Source organism: Balaenoptera musculus, chromosome 2 (genome assembly GCF_009873245.2).
Source record: "Balaenoptera musculus isolate JJ_BM4_2016_0621 chromosome 2, mBalMus1.pri.v3, whole genome shotgun sequence".
In the NCBI taxonomy this organism is placed as follows: Eukaryota; Metazoa; Chordata; class Mammalia; order Artiodactyla; family Balaenopteridae; genus Balaenoptera; species Balaenoptera musculus.
In genome coordinates, this window is record NC_045786.1 from 101,705,587 (window position 1) to 101,730,218 (window position 24,632).

At 55.8% G+C, this 24,632-nt stretch overlaps 1 protein-coding gene across 1 annotated transcript; it reads right to left on the bottom strand.

The window, feature by feature from the left end:
- Positions 1 to 24,632, bottom strand: MYH6 (myosin heavy chain 6). The gene is made up of 37 exons (XM_036844403.1): positions 24,417 to 24,632; positions 23,089 to 23,232; positions 22,688 to 22,844; positions 22,563 to 22,590; positions 22,164 to 22,275; positions 21,803 to 21,895; positions 20,808 to 20,871; positions 20,443 to 20,541; positions 19,908 to 20,011; positions 19,685 to 19,823; positions 17,767 to 18,035; positions 17,313 to 17,483; positions 15,800 to 16,109; positions 15,038 to 15,108; positions 14,660 to 14,747; positions 14,452 to 14,569; positions 14,183 to 14,306; positions 13,762 to 13,898; positions 12,237 to 12,492; positions 11,848 to 12,090; positions 11,522 to 11,698; positions 11,091 to 11,236; positions 10,777 to 10,867; positions 8,252 to 8,641; positions 7,775 to 7,901; positions 7,565 to 7,683; positions 7,006 to 7,202; positions 6,257 to 6,440; positions 5,918 to 6,083; positions 5,650 to 5,774; positions 4,435 to 4,743; positions 3,991 to 4,194; positions 2,984 to 3,109; positions 2,496 to 2,771; positions 1,250 to 1,345; positions 440 to 574; positions 1 to 79 (listed from the first exon to the last, which is right to left on the bottom strand). Exons 1-37 carry the CDS (start codon positions 24,615 to 24,617, stop codon positions 56 to 58), a joined length of 5,820 nt encoding a protein of 1,939 aa, XP_036700298.1. The 5' UTR covers positions 24,618 to 24,632; the 3' UTR covers positions 1 to 55.

A 24,632-nucleotide genomic window follows, 5' to 3' on the forward strand; every position in this document is an offset into this window, starting at 1 on the left:
GAGTCTGGCACTCATGTTTATTGCAGGTCAGCAAGAGCGAGGTTCAGAGGCAGTGTCACTCCTCATCGTGCATTTTTTGCTGAGAAAGAATAAAAGGTGTGAGGGGGCAGCTGGCGGGAGGGAGGAAGGGTGTGGGGGGGAATCTCCAGGGCTTTGAGGGGCCTAAGGGAGATGCCCTTAGTGGGGAGAGGTTCAGGCCTCAGGGATCTTGGGGTCCCATTTAGGGGTCCTTGTGGTTCGGGGGGGTGGGACTGGGCTTTCTAAGGAGGTTCCAGTCTGTGGGGGGCTTCTCTGAGCAGGAGGGGGGATGTTCAGGTGTGAGTGCTGTGGGACCCTCAGGGCTATCCAAATACAGGGGGAGGAGTGCCCACTAAGAGGGCACTGACATTGGGGCCGCGCTGCTAGTGGGGTGAGTAGCGGGGTCTGGGGAGGGACCCACCTTGGCGCCGATGTCGCGGCTCTTGGCTCGCAGCTTGTTGACCTGGGACTCGGCGATGTCCGCCCGCTCCTCTGCCTCATCCAGCTCGTGCTGCACCTTGCGGAACTTGGACAGGTTGGTGTTGGCCTGTTCTTCCTGCAGGGGTTTGGGGGGCGGGAGGATCAGGAGAGAGGGGGCCCAGCCTCCTAGTCTGGGGGACTCCCTGTCCCTGACCAGGGGCTCCGCGCTCTTACCCCTCACCCGTGTTCCTGCAACAGCCTTGCCAAGGGTGTCCTGCTCCTGGCTTGGCCCCCTCCTCAAACTTGTCCAGCACTCAGACTCCCAGCCACTCGCTGCCCAAGAGGAATCCCAAGCTGCCTGGTCTCCCTGCCCTCAGAATCCAGCTTCACCGCACCTGTCCAACTGTGACACTGACAGATGCTCCTGGACTGCCAGGGGTTCCTGCACAGGTGTGCTCATCAGCATGTCACATCCACACTTCTGTCCTCCCCACTGTGCTATGCCTACTCAGGTCCTCTTCCAGGCCCAGTTGTCCTGCCACCGTCCAGCCTTCAGCACTGGCTGGCCCCCTGACCTCCATTAGCAGCTGCACTGCCTTCTCTTGGGCTTACCGGTATACGGATTACAAGCAGCTTGTGGGCAGGTCCTGGGTGGAATAAGCTTTGCTCTTATGAACTTAGAGTGCCTGACACAGCTCTGAGTTTGAGAGTTAAAGTGAATAGCAAACCCTCCATCCAGGCCTCACGCTGGGGTGGACACTTGCTGGTTCTGACACATAGGAGGGGTGTGTGGAGGAAACCATGAACTCACCGCCTCCTCGGCCTGGCGCTTGTAGGCCTTGACCTTCAGCTGCAGCTTGTCCACCAGGTCCTGCAGCCGCAGCAGGTTCTTCCTGTCTTCCTCCGTCTGGGGGCATATGCGCGGGAGAAGCCAGTGTTGGGGGAGGAGCAAGAGCGATTACCTTTCCCTCCTTCACCACCCCATCTTCTCCTCACACCTTAGCTGCTCCTCCCTCCAACAGGCCCGGTCAGAGAGCTGGTGGGGAAACTTCATCTCTGACACTACTTATAGGTCAAAGGACACGGCAAGGTCCTCAGTCCAGGATCTAAAAAGCAAGGAGGGCTGTGGCCCTAAGGTGAGCAATGGGAGGAGGGGCTCGGAACCAAACGGGATTTCTTCATCTGATAATATGGAGACATCAGGGCTGTTCCAGCTCTAATCTGGAGCACCAGAGGTGCTCTTGGCCAGTGGTTCTGGAGTGACCAGAGAGGACTAATGAGGAAAGCAGAAAAAAGGGATTATCATAATCCAGATCATTCTAATCTATCATAACCCAATATGCATTGTACTGGGTCAGGTATCGGGCACCAGGATCAGTGGCTCCAACGTCACGTGATCATTCCTGATCATTGCATGTGCTAGGATGCTATTGCCACTTATGCCCACAATACACCTGAAGTTCTACGTCTGTATCTCTTTCCTGTGCCTCTCATATCCAGCTGTCAAATGGACCAATACCCCCTTTCTCTGTCTCTCCTGCCCAGGCACACTGTGAAAATAACAGGTCAAGGGCATAAGCTCTGAGCTATACAGATGGAGGGCTTAGAACATTTTGAGATTTCTTCCTCTAAGGCCTTCTGTTTGTTGTCCCAGAAGTTCCACGGAAGATCTGAGTCTTTTCCCATCCCTGACTTTTATCACTAAAATGCCACACAATGTCCCAGCCTCTGAGGCTGGTGGAAAGATGGCTTGGACTGTTTTGAAGCCTTCACGGTAGCACTTCACGTTATTAAAAAACTGGGGAAATGCTGGTTCAAAGAGCTTTCAAGAAGTAGAAGTAGATTCTCCCTTCGCTAGAAAAATTCATGGACTCGAGCCAAACTGTCTCCAGAGATTGTGAAAGAAAATTAATCTCAAGACAGCTTCTCAAGGAGCAGGTGGCAGCAGGGCTGGGAGGCTCTGTGTGGGGCCTGTGTGGGTCAGGAGGTGGGGCGAAGGATGCGCTTTCACGTCCACTCCTAAGGGCCCGGCCCCAGAGCAGCCGCCGCGCCCGCACCTGGTAGGTCAGCTCCTTGATGCGACGCTCACTCTTCCTCATGCCCTTGATCGACTCCGCGTTGCGCTTCTGCTCGGCTTCCAGCTCATTCTCCAGCTCCCGCACCCGGGCCTCCAGCTTCTGCAGCTGCTTCTTGCCGCCCTTGAGGGCGATCTGCTCGGCCTCGTCCAGCCGGTGCTGCAGGTCCTTGATGGTCTGCTCCATGTTCTTCTTCATGCGCTCCAGGTGCGCGCTGGTGTCCTGCTCCTTCTTCAGCTCCTCCGCCATCATGGCGGCCTGTGCACGGGAGAGAGCGTAAAAGGACAGGGCCCTGGGGCCTCTTCTTTCCCATTAAGGATCACCTCTTTCCCCTCCTGGCATTTGCTCCCTGAGGCCCTCAAACCCACAGAGTGGCAGAGTCACTGCTGGTACAGCACAGTGGCCTGGCCTGGACCCACAGCCCTGGTTCGAGTCTTTTGGGGAGGGCAAGAAGGGGAGCGGTCACTCACATCCGTGATGGCCTTCTTGGCCTTCTCCTCGGCGTTCCTGCACTCCTGCACTGCCTCCTCCACTTCACTCTGAAGCTGGGACAGGTCTGCCTCCATCTTCTTCTTCTGGTTGATGAGGCTGGTGTTCTAGATAAAGGTAAAGAAAACTATAGAATGTATGCTTTGCTGCCTGATTCTACACTTTTACCCAGAGAAAATTAGAACTGGTCATTTTTTAAAAAACATGTCTTGCTTTTAGTATTTTCCTTGTTTTGCACCTGTTTTCTCTTTTCCTATGAAAATAGATATATTCTAGACATTATATCTAAAGGGACTCAGCTCTGAAGAAAGACTTCAAGCAGGAAAGGGTCTGTAGTTCTACTCCTGAGCTCTGTAGTAACATGTCTGTGCAGGAGTATGAAAATATTCCGAGGAAAATGGGAAAAACTTGTTTAAAGCGACTGTATCCTGGAAGTGATTATAGTTATAGAAAGAGTGGGGTAAGGAAGAGAGGACCACATCAGTGGGTGATGTCATTCCCATATGTACTAGGTTACGGAACAAAACTCCACAGGGCAGTGCAGTAAGATGGACATAAAAACTCATTACCGAGTATAGCTGAAAACAGTGTGTATGGGATTGCAGAAAAATGGTGTTCTGTGGTGAATTGGGTTTGCAAGTAGACGCGGTTGTGCTTCTTTCAACTCCAAAAGTCCCATTTTAATACAGCAAGCTGAGGCTGGCTGTCTTCTAGATGTAGGATGTCACATCACAGCATGCATTCCACGACTCCCAGATTTGTGATTTTTGCCAGGCACCACCCATCAACCATGACACTCTTAGCTTTTAAGTGTAGACCGCTTTCTCAAGGTTGTGGTTCCGCAGCCCTGACTAACAGAGGCGAGCTGGTCCAAGAGATGAAATGATTTATGATCCAGGTTGGACGTATGCTTTCTCAGGGCATCTGATTCAGAACATTGCTAGATGGCCTGGCTCTGCTGCTCAGCGGGTTTCTCCTGGCCTCTCACCTGGGAGTGCAGCAGCTGCACCCGCTCGCTGGTCTCGATCAGCTCCTGCTCGGCCAGCTTCCGGGACCGCTCCGTCTGCTCCACCACGGCCCGCAGCTCCTCCAGCTCGGCCTGCAGCAGGTTGTTGCGCCGCTCCACGATGGCGATGTTCTCCTTCAGGTCATCGTTGGCACGGACCGCGTCATCCAGCTGGATCTGGGTGTCCTGCGCATCAGGAGAGTGGGCGTGAGAGAGGGAGCTGGGCTCTGGCCCATCAGAAGGCTGTCAGCTGAACTGGATGCTGTGGAGAGCCCCTGGCGGCGGCTCAGGTGGGACCTGTGGGAGGTGTCTGCGACGGCCCAGGGGCAGGAGGGATCTGGTGCTGTGATGGGACACCACCACCCAACTCGGCCACCACCCCTCCCTGGGTGAGGTGACTTCCTGCTCCCAAGAGTCACCGTGTACCTTCAGCAAGCTCTGGAGGCTCTTGACTTGCTTCTGGGCCTCGGCGGCCACGCGGTTGGCGTGGCTGAGCTGGATCTCCATCTCGTTGAGGTCGCCCTCCATCTTCTTCTTCACCCGCAGGGCCTCGTTGCGGCTGCGCGTCTCCGCGTCCAGGGAGGTCTGCAGGGAGTCCACCACCCGCAGGTGGTTGCGCTTCGCCTGCTCCATCTCCTCGTCCTTCTCTGCCAGCTTCCGCTCCATCTCTGCCTTGATCTGGTTGAACTCCAGCTGGGCCCGGAGGATCTTGCCCTCCTCGTGCTCCAGGGAGGCCTGGAGGGGAGAGGGACCGAAGTAGACAGTCAGGGCACAGGGTACATTGGGGAGGGAGGCTGGGAGGATGCAAGGTGTCAGCCAGGAGGGGAAGAGCTGAGAAGAGATGGGGAGGGGGGACCTGCATCCCAGGCCATCCGGGTGCTCTGGGGTAGGAAGTGCTGGATACCCCCGGTTTCCTCTGTCAAGGAAAGGGTTCTGAGCTCACAATTGTCAAGACCCTCCAGCACCAACACTGCATGATCCTGACCCATCTAAAATATCATAGAAAAGGGAAGGATTTTTACAACCACAAATTCAAACATTTCTCTTTGTTTCCCAGGTCCCTCACCCTGTAGTGAAAAAAGTTAGAAGCCCCAAATCTCAGGGCTATCACTAGGTTCTTACAAATGAACAGTAACAATAGCTAATATATATTAAGTGCTTAAGCATGTTACCTCATTTAATCTTCATAATAGTCATGCGTAAAATCTTATGAGGTATATACAACTGATGCCATTTTACAGATGAGAAAACCGAGGTACAGATAGGTTAAGGAACTTGCCCAATGACAAAGTGGTGGTCCTGAAGCCAAGTTTCAAACTCAAGTCTGTTTGACTCTGGAGCCCCTGCTCCCACCCGCTGTCTGAGGGGTTGTTATGATGGCCAGGTTTCAACTTTATAAACCCAGTGGGAAACAAACCTATGATCAAGCTGTGTGTGGCATTTTCCTTTGCACAGACCTTGGCTTTGGAGGTAGTCATGGGTAGTGGGTATATGACCTTGGACTAAGAATAAGGAGCTGATAGATTTTGTCTTGGGTCAGCGTCACCCCCAGGTAAGGTAGAGTGCGGAGTCAGAGACAGGAGGGCAGGGGTGGGTAGGAGAGGGTCGGAGGCAGGGGTGCAGGCAGAGCCAGGCCCTCACCTCGGCCTCCTCCAGGGCCGACTGCAGCTCCAGCTTCTCGGCCTCCAGCTGCTTGCGGACCTTCTCCAGCTCGTGGATGGTCTTTCCACTGGAGCCCAGCTGCTCGGTCAGGTCGGAGATCTCCTCTGTGGGAGGGGCGGGCCGCTCAGCTGGGGGCAGCCGTGGTCCAACGGGGGGGCACGCCTCTAGCAGCCGCTGGGTGGCGCCACGTGCGGACCCTCCCCGCCCCGCCCCCGCCCCCGCCCCCGCCCCCGGCCTGGGCCCGCACCCTGCAGGTTCTTGTTCTCCCGCTTGAAGGTCTCCAGGTGCTCCAGGGACTCCTCGTACGCGTTCTTGAGCTTGAAGAGCTCGGTGCTGAGGGAGCGCGCCTCCTTCTGCGACGACTCCAGCTCCGACTGCGACTCCTCGTACTTCTGCTTCCACTCGGCCAGGATCTGCGGGGACGCGACGCGGCTCACCGGGCAGCCCCAGCCCCACCCCCAGGGGCGCCCAGGCCCCCGTCCTGGGCTCAGCCTCCTCCCAGCCTCTGCCTCCCGGGAGGACGTTCCCGACTCCCGCCTGCCCGCCTGCTCTGGCCCCTGGCTGCGAGCCCCCGGGCTGGGCCCACCTTGTCGAAGTTCCTCTGCTTCTTGTCCAGAGCCGCGGCGGCCGCGTTGGAGCGCTCCACGTCCACCATCAGGTCTTCGATCTCATTCTGCAGCCGGTGCTTGGTCTTCTCCAGCGAGGAGCACTTGGCATTGACTGCCTCGACGGCCTCCTCCGCGTCCTGTAGCCTCTGGGCCAGCTTCTTCCTGCCCGGGGCGGTTGGGTGTATGTGTGTCACTCTACCTGGGAACAGCGGGGCCTTGGGACCGCCCCTCCCTGAACTGCCAGATGAGGAGGGCCCGGCCCTCCCACACAGCTCCTTGGGACACTGAGCAGCCCTTCAGGCCCTGGAACCCCAGCCTCCAGGGAGCCAGGGCTTCGGGTGCCTAGAACAGAGGCTCTTCCCTACGGGGAGCGGCATCAGGGTGGCAGCCCTCACCTCTCCCCACCCAGGCTGATCGGCGGTAGCTCCTCTGACCAACAAGCTTTTTGCTCGTCTTATACGTGAGCATCAGGTATAACCCGGGCCAAAAGCTCGCCCGTCACAGGAAGTGAGTCAGGGCCAGCCAGGGTTCACTCAGAGCACAGGATCCCAGCTCGCTCACAAGCACTTGTATTGCCCACCACGTTTCTCCCCACCTCCTCTCTTCCACCTCAGCCTTCCTCTGCAGGTTGTCAATCTGCCTCCCATGCCCACTCTGCCTGTCTCTACCCATGTCCTCTTGAGCCTTCCTCTCTTAGAAGCAGGGTGGGGGGCTGCCCAGGACTCACTTGGCCTCCTCCAGCTCCTCGGTCCTCTGGATGGCGTCCGTCTCATACTTGGTCCTCCACTGGGCCACCTCCGAGTTGGCCTTGGACAGGACGCGCTGCAGCTCGGCCTTGGCCTCCGTCTCCTCCTCGTACTGCTCCCGCAGCAGGTCACAGTCGTGCCGGGCTGACTGTAGCGCGTGGGCCAGGGCGTTCTTCGCCTGGGAGAGGCAGCACCGGGAGGTGGGTTCAGCATCTGGGAAGGTGGGAGGGAAGGCCCTTTCCCCATTCTCCAGATCCTTTTCATATCTATGAACTTCAACCAAGCCCCGGCTTCCTTCAGGGTGAGGGCTGGTGTGGAATCTCAACACCTTAAGGTACCTTCCCAGTTTGCCCATCCCTTCCAAATAAGAAAGGATGCACTCAGTGATGTTTGGGTGTGGCTTAGCTGAAGAGTAGAAGAACCTGGCCTGGAGGTTTTTTCATTACAGAGGCCTCTCTGCAGCTTCTAGTCTCCATTTCTGAGGTTGGTTGCCCCAGGGCTGCCATCAATCCTGTCCGCTGCCCCGTAGCCGGGCCTCACCTTGCCCTCCTCCTCCAGCTGCCTCTTGAGGTCCTCCAGCTGCTGGGTGTAGGAGAGCTTCCCTCGGGTCAGCTGGGAGATCAGCGCCTCCTTTTCCTCCAGTTGCCGGGACAGCTCACCTGCAGGTGGGAACAAGGGTTTGTGGGCCATGGAAGGGGGCAACTGACGCTCTTCCATGAGGCAGGTACAGGGCTGGTTAGGGGCACCCACCGTTCTCCGTCTGCAGCTTGGCTCGCTGGGTGGAGAAGTCATTGAGGGAGCGCTGGGCCTCTTCTAGCTTCGCCCGGTACTCGTTGGCCTGGTCCTCCAGTGTCCGGGACACCTTCTCCAGGTTTGCCTTCAGGCGGTAAGGGACAAGAGAAAGGTGAATGTGGGAGGGGCTGGGTTGACTGGAGGAAGGAAGGGAGGGCCAAGGTTGGGGAGAGCACAGAGGCAGGGGGTGGGGGGTGAAATGGGGCGGGGCTGGAGGGACACAATCTGGAGAGGATGCATGAATTAAAGAAGGGAGAGATGGTGAGGAGATGGAGACACAGGTGGAGGGCAAGGCAGGTGCAAGGGAGAGAGGGAGAGAGACCAGAGGGTGATGAAGGGAGTGAGAATAAGAGCGGTGGCAGAGAGGAAGTGGAAGTAAGGCGCACTGCGAGGCTGTGAGAGAGGAGAGGGTGAGGAGAGGAGAGCACGGCCCACCTTGACCTTGATGATCTGCTCCATGTTGGAGGTGACGTCGTCCAGCTCCAGCTTGAACTCGCTCTTCTCCTTCTCTAGCTTCTGCTTCACGCGCTGCAGGTTGTCGATCTGCTCGCCCAGCTCAGCCACACTGTCTGCGTGCTTCTTGCGCAGGGCGGCCGCCGTGGCCTCGTGCTGCAGCGTGGCCTCCTCCAGGTCCCGCCTCATCTTCTGGAACTCAGCCTCGCGCTTCTTGTTCATCTCGATCTGCACGGACGTGGCCCCGCCGGCCTCCTCTAGCCGCTCACTGATCTCCTCCAGCTCCCGGGACAGGTCTGAGCGCAACTTCTCCACCTTGGCCCGGGCAGTGCGCTCGGCCTCCAGCTCCTCCTCCAGCTCCTCGATGCGTGCCTGGGCAGGGTATAGGGGGCTCAGACCCACCGCCTGACCCCTCCATCAGAGCCCCCTCCCCAGGGCTGTAGAAGGCTCCTGGCCAAAGCACCCAGGTCCTGCAGAGCAGTGGTTCTCACCAGGGGACATTCTGTGCCCCAGGGGACAGTCAACAAGGTCTGTAGACATTTTTGATTGTCATGACTTGGGGAAGGGGTGTTGCTACTGGCATCTAGTGGGCAGGGGCCAGGGAGGCTGCCAAACATCCTATAATACACAGACCATCAGTGGGAATTTGGTTGAAGCCAAACCTTCAAGGCATTTCCTGGAGGGGCATCTCAGACCCAGTCTGAGCATCTGCAGCCCTGATTTCTGAGAATCTGTGTTCAGAGAGGGATCTTGAGATCCCGTGAGGTCCTGGGTCTCAAAGATTACACAGATTCACTAGGCTCTGCTCTGCTAATGATAAGGCGGGAAAGCTGGTGCTTGTATTTTACAAATATTTGCAACAATATGCCTCAAAATAATCAAAAACTTTTGTAATCTTCCGAATTAACCACAAAGTCTAATCAACCATATTCCTCACTCTCCAGGGCTTACTTTATTTATGCCCAGGGCTGGGTTCCAGCTTAATTGTTCCCTTCCAGGCCAGGTGAGTGCTAGCAGGGTGCCCTCCTCTGTATCATGTCCCTACCTCATTATTTTCTGGCCTTAGCCTTGGCCTGACTAAATTGAAAGAATGTCCCATTTACCATTTTGATCTGTTGTCTGACTAGCCAGGAGCAAAGGGGAGGATTGGTGGGATTCCTTCATCTGTGGTTATGGATGGTGTTGATGGAATGTGTGTGTGTGGGTCCTGGGAGCAGGAGAGAGAGGCCCACCATACCCCTGCTCCCAGGATGGAGAATGGGGACTGAGTGCAAGAGCTTGGGCAGGAAGAAGGAGGAGCCACAGCCCATTGCCAAGACCTGGTGAGGATAACAGCACAGTTGTTCTGGGTTCAACAGTCAAAGAGGTTGACCAGACCAGGGTAGGAGAACCTGGGGACATCCTAATATTCGGGCTAAAACCCAGAAGGGGCACCCAAGAAGATGGGAGGGAAGAGTATCACTGAAGGCAGACCAGCCCCTGAGCAGCCCCCAGAGGAGGGGAATTGTGTTCATGTGTCACTTGTACCCTGGGCCATCGACCCTGAGTGCTGAGGGGAGATCAGCTCTCTCCACTAGTGGTCCCATAAGAAAATGAGAGGATAAATAGCTGAGTCCCTGTGGCCTTGGGGTCACTATGTCCAGATGTGGCCGTATAGCTTCTGCAGCTATGAAATGGGAATGAGAGTACCTGCCTTCCTTGCTTCCAGGGCTCTTCTGACAAACACGGGACTAAAAGCACATTAGAATTCAGGGTGCATTAAAGGCAAGGGAGACTCTGGCTGCTAATTCAATCTCCTCCTGCAGAGGGATGAGAAAGCCATGGGAAAGACAAAAGAACATCTTCTTGCAAGTGGCTGGCTCACTTCTCTAGCCTGAGCTATATTAAAATGACATATATATGTCGCCTCCTGGTTGACAAAGTGGGTTCCTAACAATATCTCTTCTGGTCCTCTGCAAGGCAGGGGTCATTAGTCCCATTTTACAGATGAGAGGAGAATCTGAGGCTCAGGAGGGGGGAGTGACTTGCTCAAGTTTGCAGGAATTGACTCCATATCATGGTGCTCTGTGGGGATCCAGCCTGAGTTAGTGTCTAGGGTAAATACCTGGGAAGAATAAGAACAGAGCTTCCCATGGGAAGGTGCTCCACGAAGGCCGTTCTCACCCCCATGAAGCGGGGAGAAGCACCAAAAGTAAGGGTTAGAGGAGAACGGAGCCCTACCAATTGTCCCAGCGCAGAAAACCCATGAGGTGGCGCATAGCTCAGCAAGAGAAGCCCTTTTAGTAAGTATGATCCCCACCCTCTCCCCCAAATAGCCCTGCTGAAATAAGACATTATTGCTCTAGTGGGGGAAGGCTGATGTTCCCAAATGCCTGTAAGTCAGGGCTGTTGGGGCCTCCGGGCGGCTTGGAGTTCTAGATACTGTCTAGAACCCTAAGCAGCTCCTGCAGCCTCAGCTGCCTCAGCGCCACTGAGCTCCTGGGTGGCTCCACCCAGAAGAACTTCACCTGGTTCTCCTTCAGTTTCTTCTGCAGCTGAAGGGCCAGTGCCTGCTCATCCTCAATCTTACTGTTCAGCTGATTAACGTCAAACTCCTTCCTGGAGGAGAAGAGGGTGACAGGTGGTTTTCCTTTCTCTGTGCCCATCCTCTCCTGCCTCGGCATGCGAGGACCAGTCCCCTCCCCCTGGCCCCGAGGGTGAAGGTGGGGGGCGGGGGCCGTGTGCCCAGAGCAGCCTTGGCCAGAGGTGCTGCAGCACCTTGCGCTCTAACCCTCAGGCCAGACACCCTCAGTAGCCCTTCCTGGCCGCCGCAGGCTCCTACTTCTTGAGCTTTTCTTCCAGCTGCAGCTTGTCGTTCTCTAGGTCCATGTTGCTCTCCTGAGTCAGCTTCAGGTCTCCCTCCAGCTTCCGCTTTGCTCGCTCCAGGTCCATGCGCACCTTCTTCTCCTGCTCCAGGGATCCCTCCAGCTGGTGGAGAAAAGAAAATGAACAGGATGTAGGAAACCTGAGATCCACAGTGCATCCTCTTCTGCTCCCTTCTAAACCCAAAGTCCAGTGGGATTGGAAGTCAAACCAGCAGAGTTAGCCCTGCAAGCATGAAGGATTAGAGACCCAGCCTAGTGAGGAACTGCAGAAAGAAAAGGGCCCCAGGGGTCATGGAAGTGAGTTCTAGGGATTGGGAACCCCTTGGCCATCGGTGTTGCCTGAAAAATCCCAACCTGAGAGGGATGGAGCATGGTTGTTGCTACTCACATCATCCACCTGCTGCTCCAACTTGACCTTAGACTTGGTCAGGGTGTTGACCTTGTCTTCCTCAGCCTGAAGGTCATCCAGGGCCTGTTGGTGGGCCTCTTGCAGAGCTTTCTTCTCCTTGGTCAGCTTGGCAATGATCTCGTCCAGCCCAGCCATCTCCTCTGTCAGGTTCTTCACCTGTTGACCAAGAACCCCATCCCCTTTAGGGTCAAAGGTCACCAACCTGGAGACGTCTGTGGAGACCTCCAATGCCAAGGACCAGGGCCACACTCAGGTCAGGGAATCCTGAGGAGACTTGGGCTGGAGCCAGAGGGAGCTGCCCTCACCTTGTTCTCTGTTGCGTGCTTCTCCTTCTCCACCTTGGCCAGCGTTAGCTCCAGGTCATCAATGTCCCTCTTGAGCTCAGAGCACTCGTCTTCCAGCTTGCGCTTCTTGGCTGTGAGCTCGGCATTCATCTCCTCCTCGTCCTCCAGCCTCTCGGTCATCTCCTTCACCTTGGCCTCCAGCTGGATCTTGTTCTTGATCAGCTGATCGCAGCGCTCTTCCGCATCGTTGAGGTTGTCTTGTTCCTGGGAGAAGAGGACAGAGAGGAGAGATGGTGATGAAAGAGAGGAGAGATCCAGAGTCTTAAAGAGAGCCGGAGCTCCGAGACTCATAGTCCCTGGTGATGAGACAGGCTATAATCCAGAGGAGGGGAGAGGAGAAATGGTCTCACCGCCTGCACTTGGAGCTGCAGGTCGTTCTTCTCCTGCAGCAGGGACACCATCTTCTCCTCTAGCTCCTTGCGTCGAGCTTCTGACTTCTCCAGCGTCTCTTTGAGGCGCCCAAACTCCTCCTTCATGGTGGCCATCTCCTTCTCTGTCTCTGCGCTCTTCAGCAGCGGTTTGATCTTGAAGTAGAGCTTCATCCAGGGCCAGTTCTTGACCCCCATGAAGGCCCGAATGTTCCACTGGATTACCAGCAGGGCATCCCTGGCAAAGAAACATGGAGGCAGGGAAGGGCACTGTAAAAGAGCACTTCGCAATCATGGGGCCAGCAGCACTCGGCTCCCAGCACATCTAAGCAAGTTTGTAGGCACCTGAGGGCAGGAACCCTGTCTTGTAGCCTTGATAGGCAACCCCACCTCAGCATAACCACACTGAACATGGAGTTGCTCCATAAATATTTATTAATTGATCAATTCAACAAAAGGGCAGTTTATATCTTCCTTACTGGAGTATTAGTAGCTATGGAAGCTACCACTTGCAGAATGTCTACTGTGTTCGGTGTTTCTAATCTCATAAGAACCTCAAGCATGTTAAAAATATGATATTTTCCATTTAGGAATATCTATAACATATGTGTAAGTTATGAAGCATGAAACAAAATGACTGTCCATGAACTTATCACCCAAACAAGAGCTAGAGCATTGCCATCATTGATTCTACCTGTGGGCTCCACCCCATCCCCTTTCCTGGTCCTTCCACCAGAAGCAGCCACTACCTTGAATCTTGTGTTTTTTGTTTCCTAACTTTTTCAAAAAATATTTTAACCATATATGTATGCATCTTTTAACAATATGCTATTTTAAAAATTATTTCTGAACTTTATAAAAATTGCATCAAAAAAAATTGCATCACACAATAGGTATCCTTCTGTGACTTGCTTTTGTTTACTCAGCAATATGCTCTTAAGGTTCAAACATATTGTACCATGTAGTTTTAGTTTCCTCCTTTTTCATTGCTTTATAATATTCCCCTGAATGAGTATACTACTATTCACCCATTCTCCTGTGGATGAAAATTCAAGTTGTTTCCAGATCTTTGCTATTTTGACCAATGCTACTATAAAGATTCTTTTTTGTCTCATGTTGAACACGTGCAGGAGTTTCTCTGTGGGAATGCGCTCAGGAGTGGAAAGGTATGTAACTGTTCAACTTTAAAAGAAAATGATACATTGTTTTCCAAAGAGATTGCACACATTTACACATCCATAAGCAGTGGGTCAGACTTCTTGACTTTTGTCAATCTAGTGTTTTAAAATGGTATCTCATTGGAGTCTTAATTTGTATTTCCCTAAGGGGAATTTTCTTTTTTAAAGAATTCAAAATGAGACCCAGAGTGGCAAAGTCACTTGCCCAGGCTAGCTAGTAAGTGGTGGAGCCAGGATTTGAATTTAGGTCTCCTGACCCGCGCCACTTGGCTCTGCTTGTCTGCCTCTTACATGTCTGGGAGTGCCTCTCTCTTTCCCTCCAGCCTCACCTGCGCTCCAGGATCTTCTTGAACTCAATGCGCATGAGCTGACCCCGGGCTTGTGCCTGGATGCGGGTGATGATGCGGCTCAGCCTCTCGTCCCGCATCTCCTCCAGCAGCCCCAGCAGCCCCGCCTTGAAGAACACCTGGGGGTGAGGGGTAGAGCCAAGGGGGCCACAGCCTCAGAGAAGGGTAGCCAGGGTGGAGGGAGAGTGTGGGAGAACCTGGCTCAGCTTCCCAGGGCCCTGTTACCCACACATCCTAGACCTGGGAGTGAAATGTGAAAAATAAGACAGAAAGGAAGCCTGGGTTCCAGCCCTTGGTTGATACGGGTAGCCAGGAATCAGGGGTCTGCCTTCCAAACTCCCAGCTGGTCCACTCAGCATGGTCGCACATCCTGCAACGCCACCCTACGGGGCTCTAGACTCACCTTGGTGTGGCCGAACTTGTACTGGTTGTGGTCAATGTCCAGGGAGCCCAGCAGCTTCTCTGTCCCTTTCCTGCTGTCAATGAACTGGCCCTCGGGGATGGCTGCCGGGTTCAGGATGCGGTACCTGGGAGGGAGGTGCCCGTAGTTACCCACGTTCTGCACTGATCTGCTCTGCCCACAGAATCTGAGGCCACCTGAAGACTCCCCTCCCACCCGAGGCTGCCCATGCTCCCCCTGTTCCCTGAGCCCTGGGGGACCCTGGTACCCACCTCTGCCGGAAGTCCCCGTAGAGGATGCGGTTGGGGAAGCCCTTCCTGCAGATGCGGATGCCCTCCAGCACGCCATTGCAGCGCAGCTGGTGCATGACCAGGGGGTTGTCCATCACCCCTGTGGCAGGAAGGGAGAGGGAGGGGGTCAGCCTTAGGGCAAGTGGATGCCAAGTGCCCTCTCCAGACTAGACCCTTGTGCATCGCTCACCGGGAGCTTTCCGTTCATTGGGGATGATGCAGCGCACAAAGTGAGGGTGGGTGGTCCTCAGGTTGGTCATCAGCTTGTTCAGATTCTCCTGGGGGTGGATGAGAGTTGGAGGTCAGGAGCCACAGGGACCATCCCTTTGTTCCCTGAGCCCTGGGACCCAGACAACCTGTCACCAGAACCCTCAAAGGGATAGGGAGCTGATACATAATTTATGATGTGAGTTCAGGCTTGTATAGAATTTACATGCCAAAAACGGCCACATAACTCTAGCTTCTTTCCTCTCCAAACTCAGAGCATCAGGTTAGGGTGGTGCAGACAAAATGCTCTGGGCTGGGCCTGCCCACCACAAGTCTCTTGGCATCTCTGGGCCCTTCTTACCCGGTGGAGGGCCGATACTGTCTGAAATGATGAGCCCTTTTTCTTGCCTCCTTTGCCTTTACTGCTGTCGCCTAATAACAAGAGAAGGAATGATGAACAAGGGCTTGAAAACGGAGGAGCCCTCGGCTAGGGGCAAGGCTCTACTTCTCACTAGATGTGTGACTTTGGGCAAGTTATTCTCTAAGTCTCAGTTTTCTCATGAGGAGGTGAAGAAGATTAGAAAAGATCAAGCATGGAGTGTGCCTTTCCAGTGCTTGGCACAAAGCAAGCATTGAAATAACATCAGTTCTTTCTCCTCCCAATCCCTTCTAACCCCGACCCATGCTTACATCTTTCCACTTTCTACTTTTCTTCTTGTACTTTACCCTCATCGTTTCAATTCACACCCTTTCTCTTCCTTCTCTGAACTGGAGGCGCGTTTGTTCTACTGTATGTTCAGTGATCCTCTCAACATTTACTGTGACCTCCTGCAGGCACGGCTCCATGCCAGGCCTGCTGCAGTGATGTGCGTGCCACCCTCACTGATCTTCAGTTGCCCAGAGTCTTGAAGAGATGCACAGCATGTACAACGACGTCCATAACCCAAAGGGGAAAATGGCACTTCCACAGAAGTGGTAGAGATGGGCCGCTGTGGGATCTCCTGACCCCCTCCCGTGGCCCACGGGCTCCCTCCTGCCTTTAGAGTTGTGTGCTTTGAAGCAGCGGGATCCTGGCCCCTTGCACCTCCAGAACTGCTCTGGCAGTGCAGGGCTGCCCTCTTACCAACATCAGCGGAGGCATACGAGGAGAAGAGTGTGGCCATGAGCTTGAGGGAGGACTTCTGGTACAAGCCCACTACCGTCTCGTTGAGCGGGTCTTTGTTCTTCTCCAGCCAGCCTATGATGTTGTAGTCCACGGTGCCAGCGTAGTGGATCAGGGAGAAGTGGGCTTCCGGCTTCCCCTTGATGTTACGCGGCTTCTGGAAGTTGTTGGACTTGCCCAGGTGGTTGTCGTACAGCTTGGCCTTGAAGGTCATGTCAGTGGCCTTGGGGAACATGCACTCCTCCTCCAGGATGGACATGATGCCCATGGGCTGATGGCGGGGTGGGGAGGGGGAGAGCATCTCTGAGTGCACTCCCAGGCTTGCAGAGTCCCATACCCCGACAGAGGAGAGACTGCAGCCCAGTGTAGCAGGCAGGCCACAGAGAGCCCGAGCTGGTACCTCGTGTCCCGATACAGGAAGCCAATATTCCTGGAGTTAACCTAAATCCGAATACATTCAGATCTGGCCAATGTAACCTCTTTCTGCCCCAGTGGACCCAGAGAAGAGCCCTGTACTCCCAATCCCCACCCCCCGGCCCCCCAGGGCTCACAGAACAGCCCCTTCTTCCTGAATGGCTCTCTGCCCCAGCGCAGGGTGAAGGCTGGGACAGAAGTGTGTCAGAGGCACCAGACTACAGGGCAGGCCAGACTCGTGCCTATATGACGGGTAACAATCGTTCAAGGAATGGTTAGAGGGATCCAGGTTCTGCACAATGTCCTGCACTTCAGAAAGTGTAGCAGCTCTTGACTTTTCCTGGGACAGGGATCCTACTGAGAATTTGGCGAATCCAAAGGCTCCCTCCCCAGAAAAATGCACGTACACACACACACTTGCATGTACACCTTGCCCACCACCAGTCCACACACACTTTTACATACAGTTTCAGGGAAATCTGAGGCCTCTGGAAGAGCAGCACCCCGGATAACTACGCAAAGCTTGTGGGGAAGGCCCTGTCTTCTGACTGGCCGTGGCTGGGCTGGGGGAGGGGCAGTTGCTGCGGCCTCTGGCCTCCATCAGCAATGGAGCCCTGGGAGCAAGGCAGCACTGGGAGCCTCCCACCAGCTCCGTCCTGTCTCCTCTGAGGACCCTCCATAGATAAGAGGAGCTGAAGACGGGCTTATCCTCAGCCAACAGGGAGAGGATGGGAAGCCAACATGTCTAGTTTCAGCCTAGTTTCTTTCCACGAATGACGCTTCTCATGGGGTGTCAGAGGGGCCAGGAGCCCTCTCCTTCACTACATCCCCCTCTTAAGACCCTGGGAGGTGTCCACCAGACAGGACAAGGTCTTAGGTGCTGGGGAGAGAAGGAAGGGCTGGACCTGTGTATGCTTGTGATGTCACAGTGTGTGAAAGCAGGGCCTGGAAGGGGGCTTGGGATTCTGGGGACTAGTTTCCTGGGTGTAGAGGGACAGGGCTGCCACTTTGTCTGGGATGGCGGGTGAAGGGGACCCGGGTGGAGGGGTCGAAGCGGCACCTTCTCGATGAGGTCGATGCAGGCCTGCAGGTCCATGCCGAAGTCGATGAACTCCCACTCGATGCCCTCCTTCTTGTACTCCTCCTGCTCCAGCACGAACATGTGGTGGTTGAAGAACTGCTGCAGCTTCTCGTTGGTGAAGTTGATGCAGAGCTGCTCAAAGCTGTTGAACTACAGAGCGGGGGGTGGGGGAGGGGAGCGGGTCAGGCGGGCAGCTGTCCGTGGCCCATGGGGTGGGCCCAGGGCTGCATCCAGCCCGGCAAGGGGTGCAGCTGGTCCCTCCCCTCCCCTGTCAGGGCGGGGAGGGAGAGCCCCCTGAAGACACATGACCGTCTCCACCACTGCAGAGCCCACCGCCGTCCCCGCGCCTGGCCTGTAGCCGGCGCAGCCAGCGGGGGCTGCCTGTGCGGACCAGTGAGTTACTGTTCTCCCGGCCCCCGGGCTCCCCACTCACGTCGAAGATCTCGAAGCCGGCAATGTCCAGGACGCCTATGAAGTACTGGCGCGGCTGCCTGGTCTCCAGGGTGGCGTTGATCCGCGTCACCATCCAGTTGAACATCTTCTCGTACACGGCCTTGGCCAGCGCCCCGATGGAGTAGTACACCTGCTGGACATTCTGCCCCTTGGTGACGTACTCATTGCCCACCTTCACCCGAGGGTGGCACAGCCCCTTGAGCAGGTCGGCTGAGTTCAGCCCCATGAGGTAGGCGGACTTATCGGCATCTGGTGGAGAAGGAAAGGGATAAGCAAGCACTTTCAGCAGACCCTCTTTCCCCGCCCAGGACCATCAGGTCCCACCTCTCTCGTTAAAGAGTTGCAAATAGAGGCCTGAAGGGCACAAGGCTTGCAGTGGTGACACAGCCAGTGTGTGCCTGAGTCAGGCTGGAGCCCAGGCCCCTCCCTCACCCCGGGACCTCCTACCACACTGCATCCCTTCATCTCTCCAGGGCAGGGACTGTGGCTGATGATGTCCTCTGCTTCTTTCCTCCTTTGTCCGCAATCCCAGGATCTAGCCCAGGACTGGGCATGCTCTACCCTGAATCTATGTGTTGGCCAACTTGACTGGCTGGGAAATCAAGGTTCCTAACAGCAAGTTGGTCACCCTCCCCCAATCCCCAGCTCTCCAAATGTGCCATCCAACATATGATCTCTATTTAGAAGGAATTTATTTGGTTTAATTTCAAGAGTTTTGTGATAACTGGCGACATGCTATTGTGAAACTGAGGCTTGACATTTGATCTGAACAGACATAGAGAAGGGGTCCTTGAAGGTGGGCCAAGAGGAACGTTCTTGGGCGTTTGTCCAGCCCTGTTCACACCTTCACATCTCCTTCTCAAAGGATTCTCCAGATAGCCTTAGAGGGAGCTAGGAAGGGCTTTCGCTCCATTCCACTGAGGGGGAAACTGAGGCCCAGTGATGTGCCAATGCCCTGAGCTGTGTCCTGACCCTTGGCTTCCTGCCTTCCAAACAGAACATGGCACGGAGCCTGCGAGGGGCTCACCCAAGGCCTGGGCATCCCTCACATACACACCGCATTAGTGATGGGGATGTGCAGAGATCAGTCCTGGGCTTGGGGGTGTCTTGGGTGCAGAAGGAAATCTCCCCAATTCACTTCTGCTCTGTGCAGCTGGGTTGAGAAGCTAGCGGGATTGAGAGGCGCCGCCCTGTCTGCCCACTTCTCCCATGTCCCTGCCTTCACCCACCCACAAGCCTCAGGTCCTCTGGGAGCCAGCCTGTCTGGGATGGAGGGTGGCATCTGGCTAGGTTCTAATGGAGAAGAAAGCCTGGAGCCTGGGCCAGGTGGACTGGGGGTGGGGCTGAGCCCGCTCCTGGGAGAAAGCATAGCCTTTCGACCACCTGCTTCTCCTATTCCTGGTTTCTTCCCACTTTCTCTATCGTGGGCCTAACATCGCTACTGTGAACGTAACTCCTTAAAAATCATCGAAAGGGGCACATCCCTGGTGGCACAGTGGTTAAGAATCCACCTGCCAATGCAGGGGACACGGGTTCAATTCCTGGTCTGAGAAGATCCCACATGTCGCGGAGCAACTAAGCCTGCGAGCCACAACTACTGAGCCCACGTGCCACAACTACTGAAGCCTGCGCTCTTAGAGCCCGTGCTCCGCAACAAGAGAAGTCACCGCAATGAGAAGCCTGTGCACCGCAACGAAGAGTAGCCCCCGCTCACCGCAACTAGAGAGAGCCCGCGCACAGCAACGAAGACACAACACAGCCAAAAAAAAAAAAATCGTTGAAAGGCACCCCTTTTGGACACAGAATGGGAGACCGTGCTCCCAGAGGACTGTCTCTGCATGACGGGTGGACACCCATCCCCTAAGGCCTTCTCAGCGCCTGCTCTCCTGTCATCGAACCTTCAGTGCCGTCGGGCTCGGCCTGCTCCTCCCGCTGCTTCTGCTTGAACTTCATGTTTCCATAGTGCATGATGGCGCCCGTCAGCTTGTAGACGCCGGCTTTCTCCTCAGGAGTGAAGCCCAGTACGTCGAAGGCGCTCTGGGGCAGGGCGAGAGAGGCAGAGTGGGTGGCGGGGCGGGTGGCCCAGCAGCCCGGGAGCCCTCCCACTGCCTCCTCACTCACATCCGTGGCCACCAGCTCCTCAGAGTCATCGATGGAGGCCACGGACACCTCCCCCTGGGACACGAAGGCGTAGTCGTAGGGGTTGTTGGTGACCAGCAGCATGTCTGTCCAGGCGAGGGGCAGGGCAGGGGACAAGGGGGTGGGAGGGGGCACGGTGAGGGGAGGGGTGGGGAGAAGGGAAGAGCGGGAGTAGGTAGAGAGGAGGACCGTCAGCAAGGACCAAGGGGAGGAGCCAGAAGAAAAGGAAAAGTGGGCGGCGAGGACCCAGGGTGGGAGGATGGTGGACGAATGACAGGTGGGAGAAGGGGAGGCAAATGCAGAGGAGAAGGAGTAAAGCAACAAGGAAGGGTGGAAAGGGAGGCAAGAATTGACACAGGGGAGTCCAAGGTGAGGGAGGAAGAGAAAGGCAATGGGCAGATGGAAGGAGGGCGGGTGAGCAGGCTGGCGGGGCGGGTGAGGAGGAGGAGGGATCTGCCCTGCACAGGCGGGCTTGCAGAGGGCGCTGGGGGCAGCAGGGGCATCAGGCTGGGCTCACCCAGCAGCTCTGGCTTCTTGTTGGACAGGATCTGGTAGAAGATGTGGTAGTTCCTCTCAGCCTTCAGCTGGAAGATCACCCGGGACTTCTCCAGGAGATCTGAAGTGAGGAGAGGGGAGGAAGGCAGGTAAGGAGGGAAAGAGCCAAGCCAGCAAAAGGGTGGAGGTCAGGGGAGAAGGGCTCTCACGGCAAGTGGAGAGAGCCAGGGGAAAGATACGGTTTAAAGGAAAAAGAATTCTAAAGCCAAGAGGCAAATGTAGACAGAGACAGAAGATGGAGTGGAAATGTTGAGGTGGGGCATCCAGCGGGAATGAAGGCAGAGGTGGAGGCCCCGGAGGTGTGGGCAGGGCTCCCCACGTACTCACAGGTTTCTATGTCTGCAGAAGCCAACTTTCCAGTGGCTCCAAAGTGGATCCTGATGAATTTCCCCTGGGGGCAGATGGGACAAAGAGTGAGAGAACTGGCCAGAAGAGACGCATGGAGATCCTGGACCTCAATGCAACCCAGAATGCCCTGGATGGTTCTGGAAATGTAAATGACTTCTTTGGAATCCCAGTTTAGTATCAGTAAAACAGGGAAGAGGATGCCCATCCTCACATGCCACCCAGGGATCTCTGAGCAGAAACGACACAGGAGGGGACTTCCCTGGTTGTCCAGCTGTTAGGACTCTGCTCTCCCAATGCAGGGGGCCCAGGTTCAATCCCTGGTCAGGGAACTATCAATAGATCCTGCACGCCGCAACTAAAGATCCCGCATGCCACAGTGAAGATCCCACGTGCTGCAACTAAAGATCCAGCTCAGCCAAATAAATAAATATTCTTTTAAAAAAGAAAGAAATGACACAGGAATGAACACTGATAGAATGTGTCCTGCTTGTACCTCTGACATGATCTCTTGTAATCCTCCCAATAACCAGCAAGGTAGATACTACTACCTCTGTCTCACTGATGAAGGAACTGGGGCTCAGAGAGGTGTGGGGACTTGCTGGGCAGATGGAATGCTGGGGAATTGGCTCCAACGCCCATGCTCTCTCTTCCCACTTCCAGTGTGGAAGAGCTTTGGAAACAATCATAAGGAAAATCTAGAATGTGACCCAAATCAGCCCTGTTACTCAGCTCTGGAACAGCTGTGGTGGCACTGGGTCTCTTTTCTTGAGTTCCCAGCACTCGGGGGCCAGGCTGAGTGGGGAGGGTTTGGAGTGCGTGCGTGCGTGTGTATGTGTGTGTGTGTGTGTGTTATTTGATATCCCAAAACCAAATGCAGGACAATCAACCAGGTGGGGTGACTGTTGGCAAAACTGCACCCCCCTTTTTTTGTTGAGGCCGCATGAGGCCAGTTGGCAGTGGTCAGGTGCACTCACGAAGCGGGAGGAGTTGTCGTTCCGGACGGTCTTGGCATTGCCGAAGGCCTCCAGGGCGGGGTTGGCCTGGATGATCTGGTCCTCCAGGGTGCCCTGCAGAGGGAGCAGAGTGCAGGGCTGCATCTCCAGTCCACCTCCAGGTGGTGGTGGGGAGGACGGGGGTGTGGCTGGATGGACTGCTGGTGGGTCTGCAGCTCCATGGGGTCATATTCAGACCTCAGAGTGTGTGTCTCCTGCCACGTAGGTCTTGAGCACTGGGCTCAGGGATGCAGTCCACACTGTTTCCCAGAGCAGGGCTAGGGGTCACCTGGTCAGCCCGCCCCGCAGTCCCCCTCTGCCGAGCCCGTGGCCCACCCGGCACCTTCGTTGCATTGACGTTGTCCTTCTTGCCACGGTCACCTATGGCTGCGATGCTGGCAAAGTACTGGATGACACGTTTCGTGTTCACAGTCTTCCCTGCCCCAGATTCTCCGCTGGGGGCAACAGGGACCCATCAGAACCCAGATTCCCACCATCCTCCATTCGAAGTTCAGCACTGCACCCTCCTCTCTCAGAGTCCCAGCCATCTAATCTCCTCCCCCGGGGCCCAGCTCCCTGCAGAGTCTGCCCAGCACTGTAGGTCACTCCGGCACTCCTCGGAGAGCCCAGTTCCTTGCAGTCACCTCCTTAAACCTTTCCTCCCCACCCCATCACTCCCAGGAATCAGCCTGGGTCCCCCCCCCAGCCCACGGCCCTCTGTGGGTGGATGGTGTTTGCTCACGTGATGAGGATTGACTGGTTCTCCCGATCTGGAAGAGAAAAGAGCAGAGGCAATGGGGTCAGGGCTGAGGGCCCAGGTCCATGGGTGTGGGGCTGAGGGGGCGCAGGTCAGAGCAGCCGGCCCACCTGTCAGCATGTACTGGTAGGCGTTGTCGGAGATGGAGAAGATATGGGGCGGCGCCTCGCTCCTCTTCTTGCCCCGGTAGGCGGCCACCACCTCAGCGTTGTACACCGGCAGCCACTTGTAGGGGTTGACGGTGACGCAGAAGAGGCCCGAGTAGGTCTGAAGCGGGAGATAAGGCAGTCACGAGAAGTTGGAAGGGAGAGCCTGGGTTGGGCAGTGGTGACAGGCAGAGGAGTCCCTGGTCAGCCCAGCTGGCTCCTCTCTTCTTGCAGCTGACCAGGGATGGGATGGGGGCAGAGAGCCCTTGGGGAGAGTTCCAACCCCCTCCCCGTGAGAGAATCGCCCCGGCCTACTTTGGACTCTGTGCAGGACAGGCTGCCCGCCGTGTGCAGGACACACTCACGTAGATCATCCAGGCTGCGTAGCGCTCCTTGAGGTTGAAAAGCACCGCAGGCTCGTGCAGGAATGTCAGCATGGCCATGTCCTCAATCTTGTCGAACTTGGGTGGGTTCTGCTGCAACACCTGGTCCTCCTTCACGGTCACCACCTGGGGAGGGGGGTAGGGGCAGTAGGACAGGGGTGACCACGCTCCCACCAGGACCCTTGCCAGCATCTCCCACTTACCTCCTCCCAGAATACAGACTGTGACCTGGTCTCGTTCCCCTAGCTCTTCTCTCACCAGTGCCTGGGCCCTGGCCCATAGCTCCCCATGCCCACTGTCTCTCCCTTCCTAGGGACTGTCCTAGAGTCCCTGTGTCTTGCCAGTTCCCCAGACCCTGTGCCCATGAGCATCACCTTTCAGTCCCTGCTTAATTGTCTAGGGCTGGCCACTCTCTGACCTGTGCACACACACCTTACCCTGACTCCTGGGGGCAGTACTTGAGGGCATCAATTGCTCGGGGCAAACCTTGGCACTACTGGAAAAACATCTCACCCATCTACCCTACACTCTTCATTGGTCACTGTCAAATGGTTTGATCGCCACTGGTCAGTTTGCCGTGCCCTGACATCATGAGATCCTGCAAGTAGGTATTCCAGCCTTTTTTACAGTGGAGAAAGCTGTGGATCGAATAACTAAATGATTTGCCAGCATGGTGGTTGCTAGTGGCAGAGCTGGTTTCAGGGTCAAAGTCCCCAGAGGTTGTGGCCTCTTATTACACACCTCAATGGGACGCAACAGTCAGCCAGCATGTCTGCAAGGCACACGGTTCTGAGGCACTGCTGCTGACCAGTGGCAGTTCTCGTGGCTGGCATGACGGACCAGGACCGTGGATTTCTGAGTGCCGGTTGTCAGCCCTGGACCGAGCGTTCAGTTTAAGGGTTCCTGCTCTTTGCGTTCATCGTTAAAAGTTTGCTCTTGGTATGGTTGGCGAGGACTGGGGAGAGTTGGTTCATGGAGGAAACTGAGGCAGAGTGGAGGGATGCAGGTTTGAGAAGGGAGCTTCATTTGATGCTGTGTCTATACCCTCTTTATCTACAAGTCCCCTCTGAGGAGGAAACCAGCTGAGGTTTTCGGCCGCCAGCATCCTCTCTGGCAATGGGCTGGCGTGGGACCTTGTTACACCTGCTCAGACCTAACAAGAAAGGTCAGTTCTCACTCAGATGCTGGGCTTCTCGAGGAGGGGCTCATCCAGCACCCCCGCTGGCTTTGGCTCTTCTCCAGAGCCCCTCAGCTCCCACTGCATGTGGCTCCACCCCTGCACCCACCACCCTGTGCTGTGCCCCACGCACCTTGCCATTCTCCGTCTCGGCAGTGACCTTGCCTCCCTCCCGGGACAAGATCTTGGCCTTGACGAACTCTTCCTTGTCATCCGGCACGAAGCACTCAGTGCGGATGTCGAAAGGCCGGGTCTGGGCCTCTAGACGCTCCTTCTCTGATTTGCGGAGGTACTGGGCCGCCGCCCCAAAATCGGCCATCTGGGCATCGGTCATCTTGTCCCTCCTCTG